This window comes from Echinops telfairi, unplaced genomic scaffold (genome assembly GCF_000313985.2).
Source record: "Echinops telfairi isolate 266 unplaced genomic scaffold, ASM31398v2 ScPeMD7_4225;HRSCAF=4972, whole genome shotgun sequence".
In the NCBI taxonomy this organism is placed as follows: domain Eukaryota; kingdom Metazoa; phylum Chordata; class Mammalia; order Afrosoricida; family Tenrecidae; genus Echinops; species Echinops telfairi.
The window spans coordinates 12,676,018-12,696,743 of record NW_022108124.1 but is presented as its reverse complement, the minus strand read 5'-3'; the positions used below and the strand labels follow the sequence as shown (position 1 = coordinate 12,696,743).

General features: G+C 53.9%; 1 protein-coding gene across 9 annotated transcripts in view; it reads left to right on the top strand.

Moving 5' to 3' along the window:
- The window catches only part of SCN5A (sodium voltage-gated channel alpha subunit 5), a 90,694-nt gene that overhangs the window by 60,749 nt on the left and 9,219 nt on the right, over positions 1–20,726 (top strand). For 6 of the 9 annotated variants that reach the window (XM_045294986.1, XM_004708573.2, XM_004708571.2 and 3 more), the window contains 6 exons: positions 1,489–1,609; positions 2,404–2,558; positions 10,758–10,931; positions 14,731–14,853; positions 16,740–17,021; positions 19,755–19,808. In XM_045294986.1, the coding sequence (XP_045150921.1) occupies positions 1,489–1,609; positions 2,404–2,558; positions 10,758–10,931; positions 14,731–14,853; positions 16,740–17,021; positions 19,755–19,808 (909 nt within the window). Of the gene's footprint in view, positions 1–1,485; positions 1,610–2,403; positions 2,559–10,757; positions 10,932–14,730; positions 14,854–16,739; positions 17,022–19,754; positions 19,809–20,726 lie in introns of all 9 variants that reach the window. The other 3 variants (XM_045294984.1, XM_045294982.1, XM_045294983.1) reach the window with 1 other exon arrangement.

The window sequence follows — 20,726 nt, the reverse complement described above, 5'->3', positions numbered from 1 at the left end:
TCCAGGGAGAAGAACCACTTCCCGCAGCCAGGGGCTATGTCCTCGGCCCCTCGCCTCCTGCACGTCCATCCCACAGCGCCGCGGAGGCTCCGGTGTCCAAAAAGAAAAGCTGTGTGCAGACCTCCTTCAGCCTGTGCTTGTCACCACAGTGCTGGGAGGGGACAAGTGTCACCCCCAGCCTGCCCGAGGGGCTGTTTCTCCTTTCCCACCAGAACCCAGCCCCTTCTCCATCCCGAACCTCCCAGGGAAGGGAAGAGGACATGGCCACATCCGGGAATGCTTTCCTTCCTGCAGGAAGAGAACAGAGTTGACGGCCAAGGATGCAGGCAGTTGGGTCCTGGGCCAGGGCGAAATGGGACCAGTCGAGGTTGGGTGGTGGAGACACGGGGTGAGGAGAGGGAAGAAGCCGAGCCTGAGACTGGACTGATAGTCCCAATGGAGAGACCTGCAGGAGAGACCTAGCAGGCCGGAGGAGAAGCGGGGGAAGGCACGTGGAGAAGGCTGCACAAGAAGGGGTGTTGGCTCAAGTCTCACTTCAGCCTGGAACCCCCAGGCCTCTCTCGCTGAAGTCGCCCCAGCATGCTGTCTCGATGCAAGGCGAGAGGCCCGCCTTCTGGAGTCCCCAGGCCTGCCCTTCCCTGGCTGGGTGTGGGTCAAAACCCCAGAAGCATCTCCAGGAGAGGCGGCTCTCTGAGCGAAAAGCAATTTTTCTGGAGAAGCGGGCAGCAAAGCAGCCGATGCTCACAGCAGCCAGCCAGCAGTGGGTGCACTGACCCCAGGGCCAGGGACCCTGCCACACCCCTGGCCACTCATGCTCACACGTGATGAATCCAGACACGCCCCGGGGACCACCATGTGCGCACACCTTCCTAGAACCCAGTTCGGGTCATGTAGGGTCATGGGGAGCAGGCCCCTGCGTGGCTAGGCAGGGAAATTCTAGCACCCTTTAAGGCTTGCCCTGGGATGAGCATCTCCTGCCAGCACCGGGACAAACTGGACCCCTGGGAGTGTGGGTGCAGTGGCTGGCCTGTTCCCTTGCACACCTCACCCCGCTGCCTGTTGTGTGCTCATGACTCTGGTGCCAGTTCTGTTGTGAATGGGCCGTGTCCCTGGCCCGGCTCGCCCCTTTCCACTGCCTGCACCAGTGTCCACACGTCCATGCCCCAGTGTGTCCGTGCTGCCTCACTGCTTCCTCCCAAATCCTCTCCTGGGACTCGCACCCTTGCCCTGGACTCCCGCAGACCAGAGTCACAGAGCCAGGCCCCCGAGGCAGAAGAGCCCTGCGGCCAAGCCTCGGCTCAGCCCTGATGGGCCCTGGGAGGCTCTGTGGAAGCTCTCTGCCCGTCCATTCAGCCGGGTTCCCAGCATGCACAGTGGAGAGGGGCTGGGCACCCCCTTGGGGAGCTTCAGGTTCCTCAGACTGGGGGCTACCCTCACCCCATGTGTGTGTGTGTCTCCACTCCCACCCCCACCCCCACCCCCCAGCAGACCCATGAAGACAGTTTCTCAGAGGGCAGCACAGCAGACATGACCAACACTGCTGACCTCCTGGAGAAGATCCCCGACCTGGGAGAGGATGTCAAGGACCCAGAGGATTGCTTCACTGAAGGTAACCCCCCACCCTGGGCAGCCCTCCAGCCCAGCCCAGTACCCACCCTGGCCGCCAGTCTCACACCTTACTGCCCCTGGGGGTTCCTCCCTCACCTGGCGGTGGGCGGGGTTGTGGCCAGTCTGCTCACAGTGCAGGAGTCAGCATGGCCCTGGGCCAGCTGCACCGAGGACAGCTGGTGCGGCCTTTGTGCTGTGACAGCATGTCTATGGCCCGCAGGCGGGCCCTGCGCATTCAGGCCCGGCCACGACACCCAGCACACAGAGGAGGTGGGTGGTTGGGGACACTGCTGGGGCCTTTATGAGCTGGTGTTGTGTTTGGAGGGGCGCTGTGGGTCAAATGGGGACTTGCCCACCACCTGGCACCTCAGCAGGGGCTACTAGTCAGAGGTCCACCCTTCCCAAGGCTCAGACCTGGCTAACATGTAGAAGTCTCAGGAACGCAGCAGCTGAGTTCCTGAGCGTCCCCCAAGGAGGGTTCCCCAGATGAATCCTTCCCAACTCCGGCCCTGCCCCACCCAGACCTGCCAGGCCAGGTCCTCTCCATGGGGCCTTGTCTATCTGATCTGTCCAGGGAGCCCCCCGCTGACTGCTCCATCCCCAGGGACAGCACACCAGGCCCTGCCTCCATGTCTCTGTCTGTGAGCCCATCAATTGCCGCCTCTTACTCTTAGTCTTTGCTTCAGTTGTCTAGCTCTGTGCCATCAGACATGGGCACTGGCATACCCTGGCCTGAAACCTACCTCCCCCAAACTTCATGTATCCATCCACCCCCTCTTTCCCTCCCCTCCCCAGGCTGTGTCCGGCGCTGTCCCTGCTGTGCAGTGGACACCACACAAACCCCAGGGAAGGTCTGGTGGCGGCTACGAAAGACCTGCTACCGCATCGTGGAGCACAGCTGGTTCGAGAGCTTCATCATCTTCATGATCCTGCTCAGCAGCGGAGCGCTGGTACCCCTGCAGGGGCTGCAGGGCTGGGTGGGGAGGGAGCAGAAAGGGTGGGAATGGGAGGGCCCAGGCAGACAGCCAGGCCAGATCAGAGCCTCTGCTGAAAACGTGCTCCCCCAAGTCCCAGAGCTTGAATGAACATGAGACACTCTGTACGCACAGCGCGCGCACAGGCCAGCCGGCAGAGCCCAGAGGGTCGCCTGCCCAGCCTCCTAGTTCCACAGAAAGGACATGGTTTGCCCGAGATCACGATCCCTGCTGACAAAGGGTGCAGGTCACCAGTGTTCTGGTGACACATCCACTTGCCCACAGCGTCTGGGGCTCTGTCGGGACCCCGAGCGTGTAACTAACAACACTGGCGGCTCCTGACAGGGACACACCTGGCATGTCTTCCTTCTCAAGGTGGGGCAATGCTATTCATTCCACACCTTATTGCATTCGATGCCCACAACTCTTTGTGGCCACATTGAGCAACTTGTGTAAGGCCGGTCACCTTCTACAGGCGGACCTGGCATTTGAACTCAAGTAGATGGATTCTGGAGTTCCCGATGGTTGGCCCTTGACACCTAACCTGAAGGTTGGCCGTTCAACCCCACCAAGAAGCACCACAGAAGAAAAGCCAGGCTTTCATCCAGTTTGCAATCTCAGAAACGCTATGGAGCTGTTCTGGTCACCGGTGGGGTCGCTGTGAGTCAGAATTGACTCAAAGGCAGTGGGTTTGGGTTCGTTTTGCTTCTCTGGGCCTTCCCTCTGTTCAGCACATCTTTTCTAAACTTGTGTGGATGGAGGCCTGTGAGCCACGGTCCGGGACTAGGAGGAGAAGACTTCAGCCCCGACTTGGTGGCTCCCCGGCTAGTGGGGGAGCTGGACTCACTAGGTGGGAGACAGAGGCCAGCACAAGAGAGAGTTGAGTAAGGACTGGTGTTTCCCAGTGACCTCAGACCACCCCTGCAGGAGCAATCCAAGAAACCCCCCTGGAGGAAGCAAATCGAGCTGGACCATGAAGGGTGTTCTGAGAAGCAAAGGGGCTTTCCAGGAGTACCCCCACATGCCTCCCAGGCCCCTGCTCGGACCTCTAAAGTCCATCTCCAGATAATCGGACAGTACTGGAGAGGATTCTGGGAAGTGCAAATTGGTCTATGGGAGCGGCAATTGAGAAGAGAATCGAACTAGATACATTTCTGGCCCAGGTCGTGTGAGCAACTCATAGGCGAGATTCCTATGGGTGAGAAAGTAACAGAGAAGGGTTTGGACCATGGAGTGGGAGAGGCTGTGTGCCTCACTCTGTGCTGACTTCCCCCAGGGGGGCAGGCCGCGGGGAGGCCCCCTGGCTGTCAGTCAAGCCTCTGGGCCGCCCACCCAGCCCTCTCCTCCCCTGTGCCTGAGTGGGCCTGGAGCCACGACTTACAGCCTGCCTGCTGTTACACCATTGGCAGCTAGACCAGCTGAACCTCCGTAGGCTTCTGACATGGGTGGTTTGACAATATGTTAACAAATTTTGTTTCTAAACAGCCACAAACAAGGGCAGCAAGAGCCATTTCGTCTGGGCTGTGGAGGAGACGCTCAGCCTGGCATAAGTGAAGAGGAGTTTTGGCAAGCACCTGGTGAATCTAATCAGGGTAGACAGCCAAGCACTGTTGTTAAGAAACCACGTCAGTGATATATCGAGAAACAGAAGTCCAAGTGTATAGTTTAAAGTTAGAAGCCTGCTTAACACAAAACAGAAGCGATCCCTTCCAAACTGCTGACGGTTTTTGTGTTTTTAAAGGAAAACAGAACCTTACAGCAGAAGGCAGGGGGCAGGGGTGGGGGGGGAGTAAACTGGCAGGAAGCAGGAAAACAGAAGCCAATGTGGCAGAAGCCAAATCGAACATGTCTCAATAATAAATGTAACTGGGTAAGATTCACCGTTTAGAAGAAAGGGACTCTGAGTTGGTTAACAAAAGGAAGCCTGGTTTGTACCCTCGAATGACATGGTTCAGACATACTGAGAGTGAAATCATGGGGGAAACAATTAATCAGGCAAATGGAAGCAGTAACAACGAGGGGCCTGAGATGAATATTACACAAGGTTGACTTCGGGGTGGAACGTTGAAATGACAGTCCTTTTCTGTGCAGACTACAGCTACATCACTATAGAGAGTCCTCTAACTTTACCGATATCACGACTATGAATCTTTTTGCTTGACATGTCATAATACTCAGATGTGTCAAGCAAAAGCCATGAGAAATGTAATTAAATAAAGAGGTCCATTTATGGTCTAATAAATGTTTATAGTGTGTTGAAAATGAAAACTTGTAAGCCGGCCCATTCAGTCCACTTAGAAAAATGAGGAGAGAAAAATGTGATTGGAAAATAATAATGAAAATATTGCATATGGAAGCAACCAAAGCTGTATGTAATTAGAGGACAAGTCATAAATTTCTAAGCATGCTGAGTATTACTAAATAGGGATGTATAAATAAGTTTTTTAATCCAAGAAATTAAAAATGTAACCATTTGACTAATTAAAATTTTAAATTAATAATGACAATATTATACAATTAATAATAAATATAACATCATACATTTTAAATGTCACCATGTTAAGAAAACAACCAATAAAATAAAAACATAATAAATTAGGCAATGGTAGCACTGATATAGAATTCCACTGGCTTAACTTATCTCCAAGAGTGGGTTATTTCAAATTCTCAAGAAAGAAAATATTTATAATTCTACTGAAAATACTCCACTCACTCACTCACTGCCATTGAGTCAATTTCGACGCATAGCAAAACCCAAACACAGCATAAAACTGCGCTTGTGAGTTTCCAAGACTGTCAATCTCTGTAGGCGTGGAAGCCTCCATCTCTCTCCCTCTGAGTGCCCGATGGTTTAAACAACTGACCTTGGGGTTAGCTCCCCAACACATAACCCACTCTGCCATCAGGGACCCCTTAAAGTAGTATATTAAAACATATGGAAGGCCTATATTTTCTTCTTATGAAAGCTAAGTAATGCTGATTTCAAAAGCCTCAAACATGTGGAATGAGTCGCTGAGATCGGGGCTCAGGACACCAAAGTCAGTCGGCAGAACTCAGTTGACAACGACAGTGTTTTCCACCCTACTTTCATGGGTAGCCACCGGGATCTTCAAAGTTCTTGAGTTCCTGTCTAAGGGAGAACTATTGGTCTCTCCCTGTCCAGAGGAAGGAAGGGTGCTGAGAATTGAAGACATGCTGAAGCAATTGTACAAAGGACTAATGAGCTGTGTGAACATTAGTTTCCATGACCCTGAAGCCAGCAGAACTGAGGGTGCCCAGCACCAACGGGCAGCTCTGCTAACTGCCCTGACAGGAGTTAAATTAGAAGTACCTGGTTAGAGGGAGAAAATCATGTGGAATAAAACTCAGATCATAATTTTATAAAAGGCGTATTAGTTAAATTAGATCATGATGAGCCTCCACCCCCCCACCCCCACCCCACGGGACTCTGGACCTTCACGTCTAGAACTGAAGTCTCGCCTGTGGCTCAAATTCCAGCCAAACAATAGAGCTGGGAAGGGAACAATCACCTAGGGAGATGTGCACACCTTAGAATAATCATTGTCTACCCAAAGGGCAGCATTTGCCAAAGACAACTTCCAGAAGGGTTAGGAAAGGAGCAATGGAAGCAGGAAGCCCAGGGAGGAAGTGGGAAGGGATAAGCGATGGTCCGTTGCCGGGCCTGTCGCTAATGACTGAAGCAAAGTGCCTATGAGCTGAAAGGAAAACTAAGCTCCTCTTAATCCTTCACCCAATTTACATTAAATAATAAGCTTTTTTAAAAGAAAAAATCCCAAATATACCCCAGGAAAGCCATCCTTGTGCACGCCATACTGATGAATATTGATGCAGACATGCATGCAAATAGGATCCAGCAATACATGTTAAAAAAAACCCCAAAATCTGTCATAGCTTCGTCTTTTCTAAATGTCATAATGGCACCTCATTATGTGAGTGGGACAAAGATGGAAAAAAATGAAAATAAAGCCTGATTTTTTAATATCCGGCTAAGAATAGAAGCAAAAGTGGTTCCCCGTAATTTAGTGAAAATTTTATCTCTCAATTAACTTCTATCATCATTAGTCGTAAAACAGTTGAAATATTTTCATTAAAGTCAGGAATAAGAAAAAGAATGATTAAGCCACTATTTAGTTGTTGCTCATTATTTAATATTATCCTTGGGGTGCTCGCCAGCGTAATTAACCAAGAAAATGAACCACGCACTATAAAGTTAGGAAAGAGATTAATTGAAATTCAAGCTAATATAGTTAACCAAGAGTTATAAAATAACTTAAAATAATGGAAACAAATAGAAATATAATCTGTAGATAATATGATGGCCTAGGAAAAGTTTAAACCTATTAAAATCATTGTATGGCCAGTTATAAAGCATATATAACTTTTTTATACGGACAGGGCCATTTAATCCTGAGCAGCAGTTCTCAGATATATTCCTTACACTCCAGGCATTGTGAATATGCAATAACTGGAAATACATACCGTAAGAAATGTACGTAGAAGAGGTGCATGATGAAAACAGTAAGATTCTTCTGTTGGATAGTAAAAGAAGACAAACAAATATAGAAATAGGTGTGGGTAAGTTAAAAGATACTGCTTCTAGGATTCCAGTCCTTACCATAAATGGGCTTATTCCAACAAAATGTGTTTAAACACACATCTCTGCAGTCTGTGCTTGTTGTAGCCAAGTTCTCCCAGTTAAACATTTGTCATCGTCTCCTCGGGGCACCTTCAAACACAAGGTCTAATCCAAACAGTGTCTTCTGAGGGGCTCTGTGGAGCCAGTTCAAGTCGAATCCGAGAGCCAGCTCAGAAAGTTATGAGGACGATTTCGGGGATCCCAAAGGGTCATCATGATAGAATTCCTCCTCCAAAGATACAAGATGATCTCAGGGGATTATTAGGGAGACGTTTTCAGAACATTGAAAACTGCATTGGTGAGCAAAAGGCCAAGAAAGTTGAGCTGAGGCCCCCCTCCCTTTTTTACCCCATCATGACAATCCACTTGCTCAGTTTTTGAGGGAGCAGGGATTGTCCTATGGAAATTTCACTGGGAAACCTGATCCCGTCCAGCCTACAAACTTGCCCCTCTAAACTTATTGTTCTCTCCAAACTCAAAGAACATTGAAAAAGGTACGCAGCTTGAGTCCCTCGAGGTTGTGAAAATGGCCATTTGACAAGGTGTCCACCACAGGAGGCAGACTTCTTGGGGAGAGAGATGGAAAGTCAGCCTTCGGAGGATATGTTGAGAAACAGTAGCATCACATTTTGATATTGTTTACTAAAGGTTTCTCGACTTCTCAGCAATGCTCTGTGATTTACCCTCATGTTCTCTGATCTTGGGCTGTATCCGTGCCTAACGCAGTCGATACATTCAGAGCAATAGCAATAAAACATTTTTAAATATTTTTGAGAGAATTAGACAAAATGTTTAAAGCTCATTCAGAAAAGTGACCGAAAACGATGAGGGAAATTCATTCCCCTGTTCTGCTAGTACTCCTGCTCGCCCAGGAGGGCACAGAGGGAGGGCAGGGGACTGTGCACAGAGGTCTGAAATCAAGAAAAGTAAATGCAGCAATTTAAGATGGTATAGAGTTGAATTCTCATCAGTGGGTTTGGAGCGTTAACATTGGAACAGTTGACAAGCCGCTCGGAAGAATGTATCAAAATAAGCATTTACTCCTAATGAGATTTTTTAAAATTATGTCTAACAATGAAACCACGAAATAGAAGAAATAAAGTTATTCACAGCAACACTGCTTTTATTAGGAATCATTTGAAAGTGACTCAGATGTCTGACAGTAGGGTAATTGGCAAAATCCCTTATAATCCTTTGCCATCAAGTTGATGCTGAACCACAGTGACAGAGATGGGGTTTCTAGTGCCGCCCGTCTTGACTGGAGCACACAGCCTCTTCTCTCACCCACAAGGCAATCGGTGGATTTGAACCACCAGCCTCTCAGTTAACCACCCGAACCGCTTACCCACAGGTCCACCATTATACTCTATGCAAATAACGCAGCCTTTAGGAAGAATGCTGCGTGTCCGTGTATGTATCCACGTGACTCAGTGCCCAAGGTTTGCAGTGGACTTATCTAGGGCAGCAGTTCTCAACCCGTGGGTCCCAATCCCTTTGGGGGCCGAACGACCCTTTCACAGGGGTCGCCCGATTCATCACAGAAGCAAAATGACAGTGATGAAGTAGCCACGAAAATAATGTTATGGTTGGGGGGGGGGGTCACCACCACATGAGGAACTATGTGAAAGGGTCGCGGCATTAGGAAGGTTGAGGACCACCCATCTTAATGTTACTCGTTACTTGGCATCATGAAATGAGAGGCAACTTTTACTTTCTTCTTCATAGCTCCGATGTCATTAGTCTTTTTTTTTTTTGGCAATCCTTTATATAATCCGGGGGGAAAGTGGAAGAAAGCATGCTATCTTGAACAACTCTCATGGCCCCGTGGGGGCACTTGAATTGCTCTGTTTCTCTGGCCACCTTGGCCCTGATGTGCATCAGCCATGTGTCCTCCTGGCACTGGCTTGCTGTGGCCAGACAAGGAGGCCCAGGAGTGACAGGCCGGAGGCTTCCCCCTCCCCTTGCCCCGGGGGCCCTCACTGACGTGTGTAGTTACCTGGCCTGGGAGCCACAGAGCACCCGCTGGCTGGGGAGGAACAGGTACAACCAGAAGCTGGATGGAGACGCTGGAGGCGGAAGAGGCCGCTGGGACCTGCTGGGATCTCTGGTTGCCTCTGGGCCTGTGGGTTGAGGTGGAAACACAGAGATGGAGAAAGACAACTTTTAGCACTTAGGGACCGTGAGGGAGAGATTCTGAGAATTGGAAGAGATTTGACTTCATCGAACTAGCCCGGTGTTTCCAAAGCTTCCTGCCTGCAAACGGCCTTTCCTATCGTGTATTTAGAATTCGGCTTTTAAGTTGGCTCGCTGGTTTGGGCTGGTTTAAAGAAAGTGTGCTAACAAAGGGCCCCTTTGCCTTTGAGTCAATTAACTCATGGCGCCCGGTGTCAGAGGTGAACCGAGGTCGGGGTTGTTTTGTTTTGTTTTGAGTTTTGTTCTTTTGACCGTAACCTTCAGTCGCCTCCCATGCGGGTGACAGCTGAACGCGGACAGGAAGATCTCAGAAGAGCGATGCATTTGCACCACCGTGCTGGCAAAGAATCGTGCCGGAACCGTGGGCCGCCAGGAGAAGGGCTGCCTTAGAGAGAGTACAGTCAGGGTGTCCCCTAGAGGGTGAGACTTTGCCTCGTGTGCTTCGGAAAAGGGCAGCAGCTTCCGTAAAGCAAACCAGAGGAAGACCCTCCCTCGATGGATTGGGATGAAGCAATAGCAACGATGGTGAGGATGGCGATGGTGAGGATGGTGCAGGACCGACCGGGCAGCCTTTCCTTTTGCTGTGCCTGGGGCACTGTGAACCGGAACTGCCTCCACAGCCACTGGCTGCAGCATCTTTCCAGAAGCAGCCTGGGAGAACTTTCTTCCCCAGCTGCTCCAGGGGGGCTTGAACCACCAACCTTCCAGTTAGTCGTTGGGACCAGTGAGAACCATTCGCACTGCCAGTAGCCTCTAAATGTATATCCTGGGAGACTGGCACCAAGATGGGTGATCGACACAGTGGCTCAAATACAATGATAACTGTGAGGGTGGGGGGGAGCACATGGGGTCGTGCCAGTAGAAATCAACTCCACAGCACCTCACCTTCCTGTAGAAGGTCAAGTTGAGTGAACACAATCGAATAGCCACCACAATAGAACAAGCAGAAGGCAGCGAGCCGCGCTTGCGTGCCTGTCCTCCTCAAGATTCAAAGCTTGTTCGGCAAGGTGTGAGCCGTCTTAAGGGAGCCCTGGTGGGGCCGTGGGGCCACGGTCCACGTGGTCAGCAGTTTGAAAGCACCAGCAGCTCCTTGGGAGGAAGTCTGGGCTCTCTAGGCCAGTCAGCAGCCTGGGGGTCACTGGGCGGCACCGACTTGCTGTCAGTGAGCGTGGTTCGGTGTGCGGGGACACACTGGTCAACTGAGGCCGGCCTTACTCTGGGCGTCCCACCAAAGACCACTTCACACACCACAAAGGGGGGGGGGGTCCCCGCCGCCCCGAGCCAGGGGATCAGGGGGCTGTGTCCTTGTGCGACCTTGCCCACAGGCCTTTGAGGACATCTACCTGGAGGAGCGGAAGACCGTCAAGGTGCTGCTGGAGTACGCCGACAAGATGTTCACCTACATCTTCGTGCTGGAGATGCTGCTCAAGTGGGTGGCCTACGGCTTCCAGAAGTACTTCACCAACGCCTGGTGCTGGCTCGACTTCCTCATCGTGGACGTGAGTGTGCGCCCCTGGCACGGAGCCGGGGGGTCGGGGGAAGGCCAGAGGGCAAGAGGGACAGAGGCCGCTATGTGAGCCTGGGGTCATGGAGGAGAACCCCCGACCCAGTCAGAAAGAGCCAGGCCAGTAAGGGGGCAGACAGTCCTGCCCTCTGGAGCCCCAAGGCTTCTGGGGTGATTCTCCCCACAACAGCACAGTCGGAGTCGGCCGCAGAGGGGGAGGTGAATGTGTGGTAGCTCCATCCCTGGTCATGTAGGGTCTGCTGGATGGGGTGGTGGCTGGGGCCCCAGCCAGAGGCGAGGGATGCCAGGCAGGCAGGGAGACCCTCCTGGCTCAGGTGGCAGGTCGCAGCTGGGGAGGATGAGAGTGAGCGGAGTCCCCTGCGGAGAGGAGGAGGAAGACCATGGACACTGGCCGAGGCACTCGGTTGCCTGCTGCCCTGACCCACGAAGGGCTGTGTGAGTTTGATTGCCGGGGGGGGGATCCAGTAAGGGCGTGGCCCAGAGGTGGGCACGTTCTTGGAGCAGGTGATTGGCAGATGGAGCGGAGGGTCCCCTGCCTCCTTCACAGCTGCACAGACCCCAGGACACTGCTGGGCACAAGCAGGGTGAGCACAAGTCCCACCCTTGGGAGTCCTGATGCGCAGTCAGGTGGGGAGGTCGGCAGGAGATGAGTGGCCAAGGTCGAGGGTGGAGCAGCCCTGAGTCTGCACTCCCCGTGGATAGAAGGAATAGCAGGCTGCGGAGGATTGTGGGGCCGTGGCACCCATGCTCTGTGGGCTGCCACAGACTTTCCATCTGGGCTTGGCACTGCCCTTCCTGTGGTCACCGGAGAGGTTCAGGCTTGTGCCCACCTGCTTGGTGGACAAAGAGAGGGGCGCAGGCCCCGAGAGGCCTGGCCAGGATCCAGAGCGGGCCCCCAAACCCAGGTGGAAGGGTGACTTTGAGGGCCCTGACAGAGCGTGGCACATGGTGAGGCAGGTCCAGGTGCGGGTACCTCCTGTACAGGCCGCTTGCTGTCACCAGCAGTAGCTGAGATGGCGGACAGGGAGCGGGGGCACTAGATGCCCATGGCAGCCTGAGCCTGGCTCAGAGATAAAGGCAGAGCCTTCCTGAAGTGATGCTGGAGAGGTCCCCTAAGACCTCTCTCCCAAGGGGACAGAGGAGATACTTGGGTTCAAGCAGCTTGGCCCAGAGGCCCCTAGTCCAGCTGTTCCTGCAGCTCCTTGGGACATTGGACCTACTGAGGAGCCCCCACCCACCCACCCACCATGGCATGCCAGAGGGCACCTACAAAGACTTCTGGGTAAACCCAGCTCCCATCTGCACCTTGGGGAGCTCAGTCCTTCCCAGAGTGGAAGCAAGAAGCTGTGGGAAAGGAGTCTGAGACCCAGAGTGGGGGCTGGGTGGGGGGTGGGGGGTGTAGAGTGCTTGCCTGAGGCCGAGCAGCAGGAACTGGGTGCTACCCAGCATTCCAGGCACCGCCCAGCTGCTCCCCGCTATTCCCTTCATGGGAAAGGCTGACTTCAGGTGCCACAGCCAGGTCTGGGCAGGGAGGCTTCTACGGCCTCTTTGTGGTTCTGTGGTTCCATGAACACTACTGAGCATCTGCTGTGAGCAAGTGTTGTTCTGGGGGTGGGGCCGTGGAGCATCCTTGCTCACGTGGAACGCACCCTGGCGCGGAGGACAGTGAGGGTAAGAAAACCTGTGCCCGTCCGGGTGGACTGGAGAAACAAACCCAGAGGGACTCCTATGTGTGTAAGAGAGCTTTACACACAAGAGCAATTGAATATTGAGAGAACGTGCCAGCCCGGTCCAGATCAAGTCCTTAAGTCCAATATTAGTCCATATGTCCAATACCAATCTATAAATTCCTCTTCAGACTCACGCACACATGCAATGACACCAAATGCAGGAACATCACAGGCCAGTGGGTGGGAAGTCTTGTGGATCCAGTGGCAGTGGAAGCATCTCAGCATTGTCAGGGGTCTCCACGTGGCTCCTCCAGCCCTGGGGCTCTAGCATAGCTCCCTGTGTCTTGTCAGCAGAAAGACAAAACAGAGTCTGTGTGTAACTGGCCTCCCGTGAGCTGTTTTTCTCCGTGGCACCTCCAGATGACGATGGAGGGGAAATGACAACAGAGGCAGCAAGGAGAGCAGGCGCCGGGGCTAGGGAGGGAGGTGGTACAGGTCCTAACTCCAGATCAGCTGGCCAGAGTGAGCCCATCAAGAAGGTGACGTGTGGGCTGCCAGGTAGCTAACTAGCCGGATGTTTCAAGCAGAGGCAAAGGAACTGTGGTGGCGTGGGCCCTGTGCATCTGCGGCACGTCAGGAGGCCACGTGGCTGGAGCAGATCAAACGGGGCTGTGGGAGAGTGGAGCACGAGGCCAGGTTGCATCGGGACGTGCAGCCTTGAGAGGAGGTGTGGGCATTGAATCATTGTGGGCATTGTGTCTCGAACGGGCTCCTATTCTTAAAGCATCGCTTGCAGGGATGGGCGGGCAGGTGGCCACGAGGAGCTGGGGGTGGGGGGAGAGTTGGGAGGCTGTGGCAGAAATCCTGGGGAGAGAGGATGGTGGGTGGGCAGGGTTGTAGTGGGGGATGTTTGGACGTGGGCTGCAGTGTGAAGGCAGAGCCCACAGGAAACCCTGAGGAGGCAGGGATGATGCCAACAAGGCTTGAGACCCGAGCACCGGGAAGGGAGGGTGGCTGTCACTGCCGTGGGAGGCCCTGCGTGTGCGTGTGCGTGTGTGTGTGTGTGTGTGTGTGTGTGTGTGTGTGTGTAGCAGCTGGGCGGGCTCGGATGGAGCAGAGAAGGCACCAGGAGGCCCTGCCAAGAACAGGGTGGGCAGGCTGGGGGGACCCTGGGCCCTGCCATGGAGAGGTGTGCCCCTGAGAGACTTGTTTGGGGGGGCCCCGTAGAGCCACGCACAGGTTGCTCCAGCTGGCTTCCCTCTGCGAGCCCTGGGAGGAGGCCGTGGGACTCGGCCTTGCTTCTCCCTCTTACCTCCCCCACAGCCGTCCTGAGCCCAGGGAGGGGTTAACAGTGATTGCAGGGGGCATTTGCACCTGTGATTGCCGTCCAGGGAGCTCCCTTCGAGTAGACCCCATGATGTGGAAATGCCCCACACCCTCCCTGTGCCTTCCCTCCTCGGAAGATGGTGGGCCATTTGGGGGGGGAAACACCCCAGGAGTATTCCTGTGCTCATGCCCACGCCAGACCATCTCTCCTGCCCTGAGAAAGGCCTCTTCCAAGGCATGCAAGGGCAGACCCAGGAATGTGACTTGAAGCGACATGCACAGGACAGAAAGCCAGGCTTTGACCCCAGGGCCTCGCCTTGGTTCTCTTGTCTGTAGAATGAGGGTGGCGCGTTACTGCGTCTTGGGTCCATGGAGCGCCTGCAGAGCAGGTATGTGGTGGGCCCAGCACACCTGGACTTGTCCCTGGCCTCTGGGTCTAGGACAGTGGTTCTCAACCTTCCTCATGCCGCAACCCTTTCATACAGGTCCTCATGTGGTGGTGACCCCCAACCATAACATGATTTCCATTGCTACTTCACCACTGTCATTTTGCTACTGTTATGAATCGGGTAACCCCTGTGAAAGAATCGTTCGACACCCCCAAAGGGGTTGCAACCCACAGGTTGAGAACCGGTGGTCTAGGAAGCTTGGTGGAGTGCCTGGTGGGCCTGAGGTGATGGCCCAGCCCTGGAGTGATGAAGAGGGGCCAGCAAGAAGTAGTCCTGTGGCTCTACGCGAGCAGGGCCCAACCCCACTCCCCACCTCTGCCTCCCATAGGTCTCACTGATTAGCCTGGTGGCAAACACCCTGGGCTTTGCTGAGATGGGCCCCATCAAGTCGCTGCGAACACTACGTGCGCTCCGCCCCCTGCGAGCCTTGTCACGATTCGAAGGCATGCGGGTAAGAAGGGACTGTTGCTTCCTAGTGGGGGGTTGTGCGAGTTCCTCTGAGGGGGTCCCCAGACTCAGCTTGCTGACCAGGTAGCCCAGCCCAGCCCAGCCCTGTGTATCCCTGCCTAATGAGGTAGGACCGTAGGCCGGAATCTCTGGAGCTGGTTGGGGTGTAGGGAGCTCCAGGTTAGTCTGGGAGGGCACTAGACAAGGAAGAGGAAACAGAGCTCACCAGAGACACACATCTCTACAACACCTCCAGCCCCACCAGCACCCGGGGAGCACCCACCTCCTGTCCCTGAGGCCTCATCTCTGGGTTCTCCACCCCCTGTGCCCATATGCACCTGGCCAGTCTGGTGGACACAGAGTGCCCCGCCCCTCTCCTGGATGTGAGGGGCCGTGGGGCGGGCTGTCTGTGATGAGAACAGCCAGCCAGCAGACAGGGCCACACGGCGAGCAGTTTTCTCTTCCTGCATAGCAGTTTGCAGGTTGCCATGGTCATTTGTAAACTTAGTAAGCTGGGTGGTACTGTTTTCTCAGTGCATTTCTCAAATGACCAAATTTCAACCAAGAACATGTGCGTATGAGGCAAATAAAAGAGCCTAACTAGGGAAACAGTGGCCATGCTGTCTACAGTTGGAAAACAAACTGTGTGTGTGTGTGTGTGTGTGTGACACAAGAGTATATGTGTGTGTGAGAGAGTGTGTGTATGACAGAGAGAGTGTGCGTGTGTGAGAGTGTGTATGTGTGCACGCGTGCGTGCGCGCTCACACTTGCCTACATGAGCAGCTCGTTGGTGAAACGGGCCCATCACCAGGCAGCTGCAGAAGACTCAGCATCTCCCTCACATACAGGCCCAACAAGCACGATCATAGCCCGCCATTTGTTTGGCTGATTGGACTTTGCCCAAACCCCCTGCATCATGGAGAAACACAAGCCTGTTCCTGGTGGGAAAGCATCAGCAAGCGAATCACTTGAACTACACACATGTGCCTTTGGGGGGCGAGGACAGACTGCTTCCAGAAAGACCAGGAGTGGAATCGACTTGCCAGGATGGCCCCCGCTGTGACTGCTGGCCACCAAGGCTAACCCAGGGCCTTCCACCCGCCCCAAAGCTCAGAACCCTTGAGGCTTAGGTGTCCCGTGCTATTCCATTGGACCAGGGCTGCTGAGCCGCCTCCTTTGCATGTGCCGGCAATACCCTGCTCCCAACACCAAGACCCGCTGCATGCTGCACGCCATAGTCCACACCCACCTTCACGCTCTGATGCCTGGACAGCTAGGAACATGAGTGAACTGCATTGCTCCCAACTGCATTCGCCTAAGATGCCTCCCTTGGGTGCTGTGATTTCAGATGGTGTGTGTGAGGCCCTGACTCCATGGTGTCTATAGGGAGAGGCACACAGGGAACCCTGTGAGGCACGGCAGGACTGCCGGTTCCCCCAGACACTGCCACAGAGAGACCTCTGGGTGCTTTAAGCTACCATAAAATGTGCCAGAAATGGAGCTCAGGGAAAGACAGGCCTGACGGAATTGGTAGGCAGCCCCGAGTATGAGGAACGTGTCTCCAGAGGTCTCTTTCCTTTCTGTGCTGGAATGAAGTCTGACAGTCATGGATTCAAGGAAGGGCCCATAGAGAAGGGCGTTTGCCCTGGAATCTCAGCTGGCCTTAGGGTGGCACAGAGAAGGTCTCGTGGGCGCCCACACTTCCCACCCAACCGCCCAGCCATGAAGACAGCCTCTCCTCAGGGTAGGAAGTGTTTCCCTCCATCCATGGCCTCAAGACCTCCCACCCTAGAGACCTCTCCTCGGGGAGTTCACTTGGTGGGAGTGGAGTGAGGGTCTGGGGTATCCCCAGGCTCCCCCAGGAGCTGAGCTTCTTCTCTGCCCATCGAGGTGGTGGTCAACGCCCTGGTGGGTGCCATTCCCTCCATCATGAACGTCCTCCTGGTCTGCCTCATCTTCTGGCTCATCTTCAGCATCATGGGCGTGAATCTCTTTGCCGGCAAGTTTGGGAAGTGCATCAACCAGACTGAGGGAGACCTGCCTCTGAACTACACCTTCGTGAACAACAAGAGCGAGTGTGAGTCCTTCAATGTGACCGGCGAGCTCTACTGGACCAAAGTGAAAGTCAACTTTGACAATGTGGGAGCCGGGTACCTGGCCCTTCTGCAGGTGGTAAGTCCTAGACTCCTCCCTCCCACCGGTTCTCCAGCAGCAGGTACCTTCCCCCTTGGAGCGAGCAGGAGGGGGACAGTGGGGCCACCCTGGATCCTTACAGTAGGCTCACACTTCCCAAAAGGATCAAGGCTTCTACAGGGATGTCTTGGCTCCTTGGGAAGTCCCCAGGATTTCCACTCGGGAGCAGAGGTGCATGACAATGGAGTGTGTGTTAATCCTGGTTGACTAGAGAAACAAATCCAGGGAGACACTCGTGTATAAGAGAGCGCTTTATATATAAGAGCTATTCAATATTGAGTAAACAGCCCAGCCCAATCCAGATCAAGTCCGTAAGTCCAATATTAGCCCATAGGTCTGATACCAATCTATAAATTCCTCTTCAGACTCATGCAACACATGCAATGACACCGAATGCAGGGAGGTCTCGGGCCAGTGGGTGGGAAGTCTTGTGGATCCAGTGGCGGTGGAAACATCTCACCGCTGGCGTGGGTCTCCATGTAGCTCCTCCAGCTCCAGGGCTATAATGTGGCCCCATGTGTCTTGTCACAGGAATGTCTCGCAGGGAGTGAGTGTATCTGGCCTCCAGTGAGCTATTTATCACAGTGGCACCTCCAAATGAGGCCAGCAAGCTGCAACCTGATTGACAGGCTAGACTCCAGCCCCTCCCAAAATGGCAAGAGATTATGTAACTGCCACAGAGTGGCACAGGGGATACCACATGCCACAGATCCAGCTCACCGGCCCACAGTCAGTGTGGCCTCACCACACCGCCCATCTGGCAGTGGGCGGGCACCAATGAGCATGAAAGACCGTAGAGTCTAAGGCTTAGACAATCAGGGGCTGAATGGTTAGCAGCATTGACTCCAGCCACCCTCTGTTATAAAAGGCGTGTTGTTTAAAAGGTGTGTCTATTTCCATTTTTTGATGGACAGGATGTGGGATGATCAGACACACGCATGCCCCTAGTTTCCATTGATCTGTGGGCACACGTGGTTTAGGTGCTGATAACCTGTGCCGAAAATAAGCCGGCCTGGAGTCTCCATATCAGAAATACAAGCCGAACCGTCATGCCTAAATCTGAGGCTAACTTTTCTCGCCCCACTGATCCTGAGCCCACACTCGCCGCTCATGTCCCAAATGGAGGAAAACTTGGTGGACTCTCCTCCGTGAGAACTGTCCGTGCATCCCCTCATCCCTCGACCATTCCTCACACTCAGGGAGCCCCTTTGAACGGTCAGAGGAGCAAGGCTGCCCAGGGTCTGAGACAAACTTGCTCCCGAGCACCGTGTGACCACAGGTGGTCCCTAGCAGTTCCCAGAGCACTTCCAGGCCCCTCTTCTCTCCTAAAAGGAGCCCTGTTGGCACTGTCAGCTAGACTGCTAACCTCAAGGTCAGCAGTTCAAGCCCACACCTCTCCTCAGGAGCAAAATGAGGCTATCCCTATAAAGATGGGTAGCCTCGGAAACTCTGTATGGAGTCACTCAGCGTCATCGCGATGGCAGTGGGTTATTTTGGTTTGTGTCGTGTTGTGTTTTCTCTCACAAGACACGGGAAGGGGGTGGGGATGCGCTGTATCAGGATGACACGAAGCTGAAGCAACTTGCTTTCTCCAGGCCTCAGCTTCCCCATCTGCCCTGCCTGCCCTCTTAAGAAGTCAGGCACAGGGATCTTGTGCGACTGAGCTGGTGCCCTACAAGCGGGCGAGGCAAAGGCTGGATTTTTTTTTTTTTTTTTGCTCAGGACATGCTGGCAGTTGCTATGACCGTCCAGTTCCTGCAGTCCTTTTCAGGATCCAAATAGCAGCCCCGCATGGGCAGGACAGGGCTGCCAGCACCAGGGACCTGCCCCCTTCACCCCTGTCTGTGTGGTGTGGAGTGCTAAAACCAGTTTGTGCCAGCCCGCTGGAGCCAGTTTTTCCACCTTCTGGAATTTTGCAAACGGATCGCTAAGGCGGCCATTGCTCAAAATCAAAGTTCAAGGACTTAACTCCATGGTACGAACGCTGAAGTAACAAGGTCTCCGTTGCGTTTTACTGTTCTCTGCACTCTGGGTCCTGTCTGTGTCTTAGCTGTGCAGTGCAGATGCTGGGGCACCCTGTGCTCCCTCCCTGCAGCCCTTAGCCACTCTCGGCTCGCCAGTGTCGTGGAGGTAACTTGAAAGCAGACTGGGATTCTTTACACCAGAGAAATTGGCAGGCACGACCAACCATCAAGGCTCATTTTTTCTTCGAGAAGGCCAGTACCAACACTTAGCAGGACAATGCTGGCAGCAGGACCTCCTTCAGTACAAGGGCAGGCTGGGATTCTTTGGGGACTGCCTGTGGAAGGCCATGAGACAGAAGCCAAGTCGTTCTTTGAGGGGCATGCCAAGGGGGACCTGCTGGAGCAGAGCCAAGCCCTTGTGTCCTGATAGATGTGGAAATGAATGTAGATATGAGACAGGCCCCTTCAGTCACTGGATTTCATGTCATTGGTCAGGAAGCTACTCCCCTCTTTACGTGGCCTTTGTGGGGTATCTTCTGGTAGGCCCTGTGCCCCAGCCTGTGCCAGCACCCTTAAAACCAGAACACACTTCCTTGACCTGGCCAGTTGGTCCCTGCTGAAGGGTGCGAGGCTGCTTGCTTCCTGTAGGGGCGCTGTCCTAGTCTCAGGGCCCAGACAGGAGCACTAAGTGGCTCGGGCCAGGTGAGGAGTTACGACGATTTCCTTTGCTGTATGTGCTTCCTTCCAGGCAACCTTTAAGGGGTGGATGGACATTATGTATGCAGCGGTGGACTCCAGAGGGGTAAGTTGTCACACTGGCTGCTCCCACCAGGCACCTGTGTCCATGTCGGAAGGCCCAACCCACCAGGGACAAGGGCTCTGGGGTCCATCTGTTGCTCAGCTTCTGTGGGATGCCCAGCCCCGGCCCTGGGACAAGACTATGTGGCCTCTCAAACCCCAAACAAACCCACTGCCCTCTAATCGGTTCTGACTCATAGTGACCCCCGTCAGTTGGAGGAGAACTGCTACTTAGGGTTTCCAAGGCTGTAAGTCTCCGTGGGAGCAGACAGCCTCATCTTTCTCCCTCCAAGTGGCTGCTAGCTTCAAACTGCTCACCTCCCAGGAGACAGCCCAGTTGGTAGCTCACTAGGCCAGCAGTCCCATCATCCTCAAATGTCTCTCAAGTTAAATCCACTGTAGTTGACCCTGATCTTAAAGTCTCTCCAAGGAGCCCTGGTAGCGTAGTGGTTACACGTTAGGCTGCGATCCACATGGTCAGCAGTTCAAAATCTCCTGCAGCTCCTCCTGGGGAGAAAGACTGGGCTTTTCTGCTCCCATCAACAGTTAGAATCTGGGAACTCCTCCCCCTCCCCCTGGGGCACGCTATGAGTCACCGTGGACTCAATGGCAGTAGTTCAGGCCTGGGGGTTGTAGAGTCTTTCCCCAGGGAGGTTGGGCACAAGCCACAGAGATGACTGTCGCTGCTGCTTCACCCTTGGGACCCACACTATCACACTGACAACGCCGCAAAGACCGAGAGATGGTGGTTCCTTCAAGCCTCCTGGTCCACGGGAGTGGGCGCTACACAGGGATAATGGGCCACACCTGGGCTCAGTGCTCTTCCGCCCTCCGAACTTCCCCCCCTCAGCCCTACTTAGTACTCGCTCACTCACTCACTCACACATTCGCTCTGCCAACCTGCCTCTGGACATAATTCGCT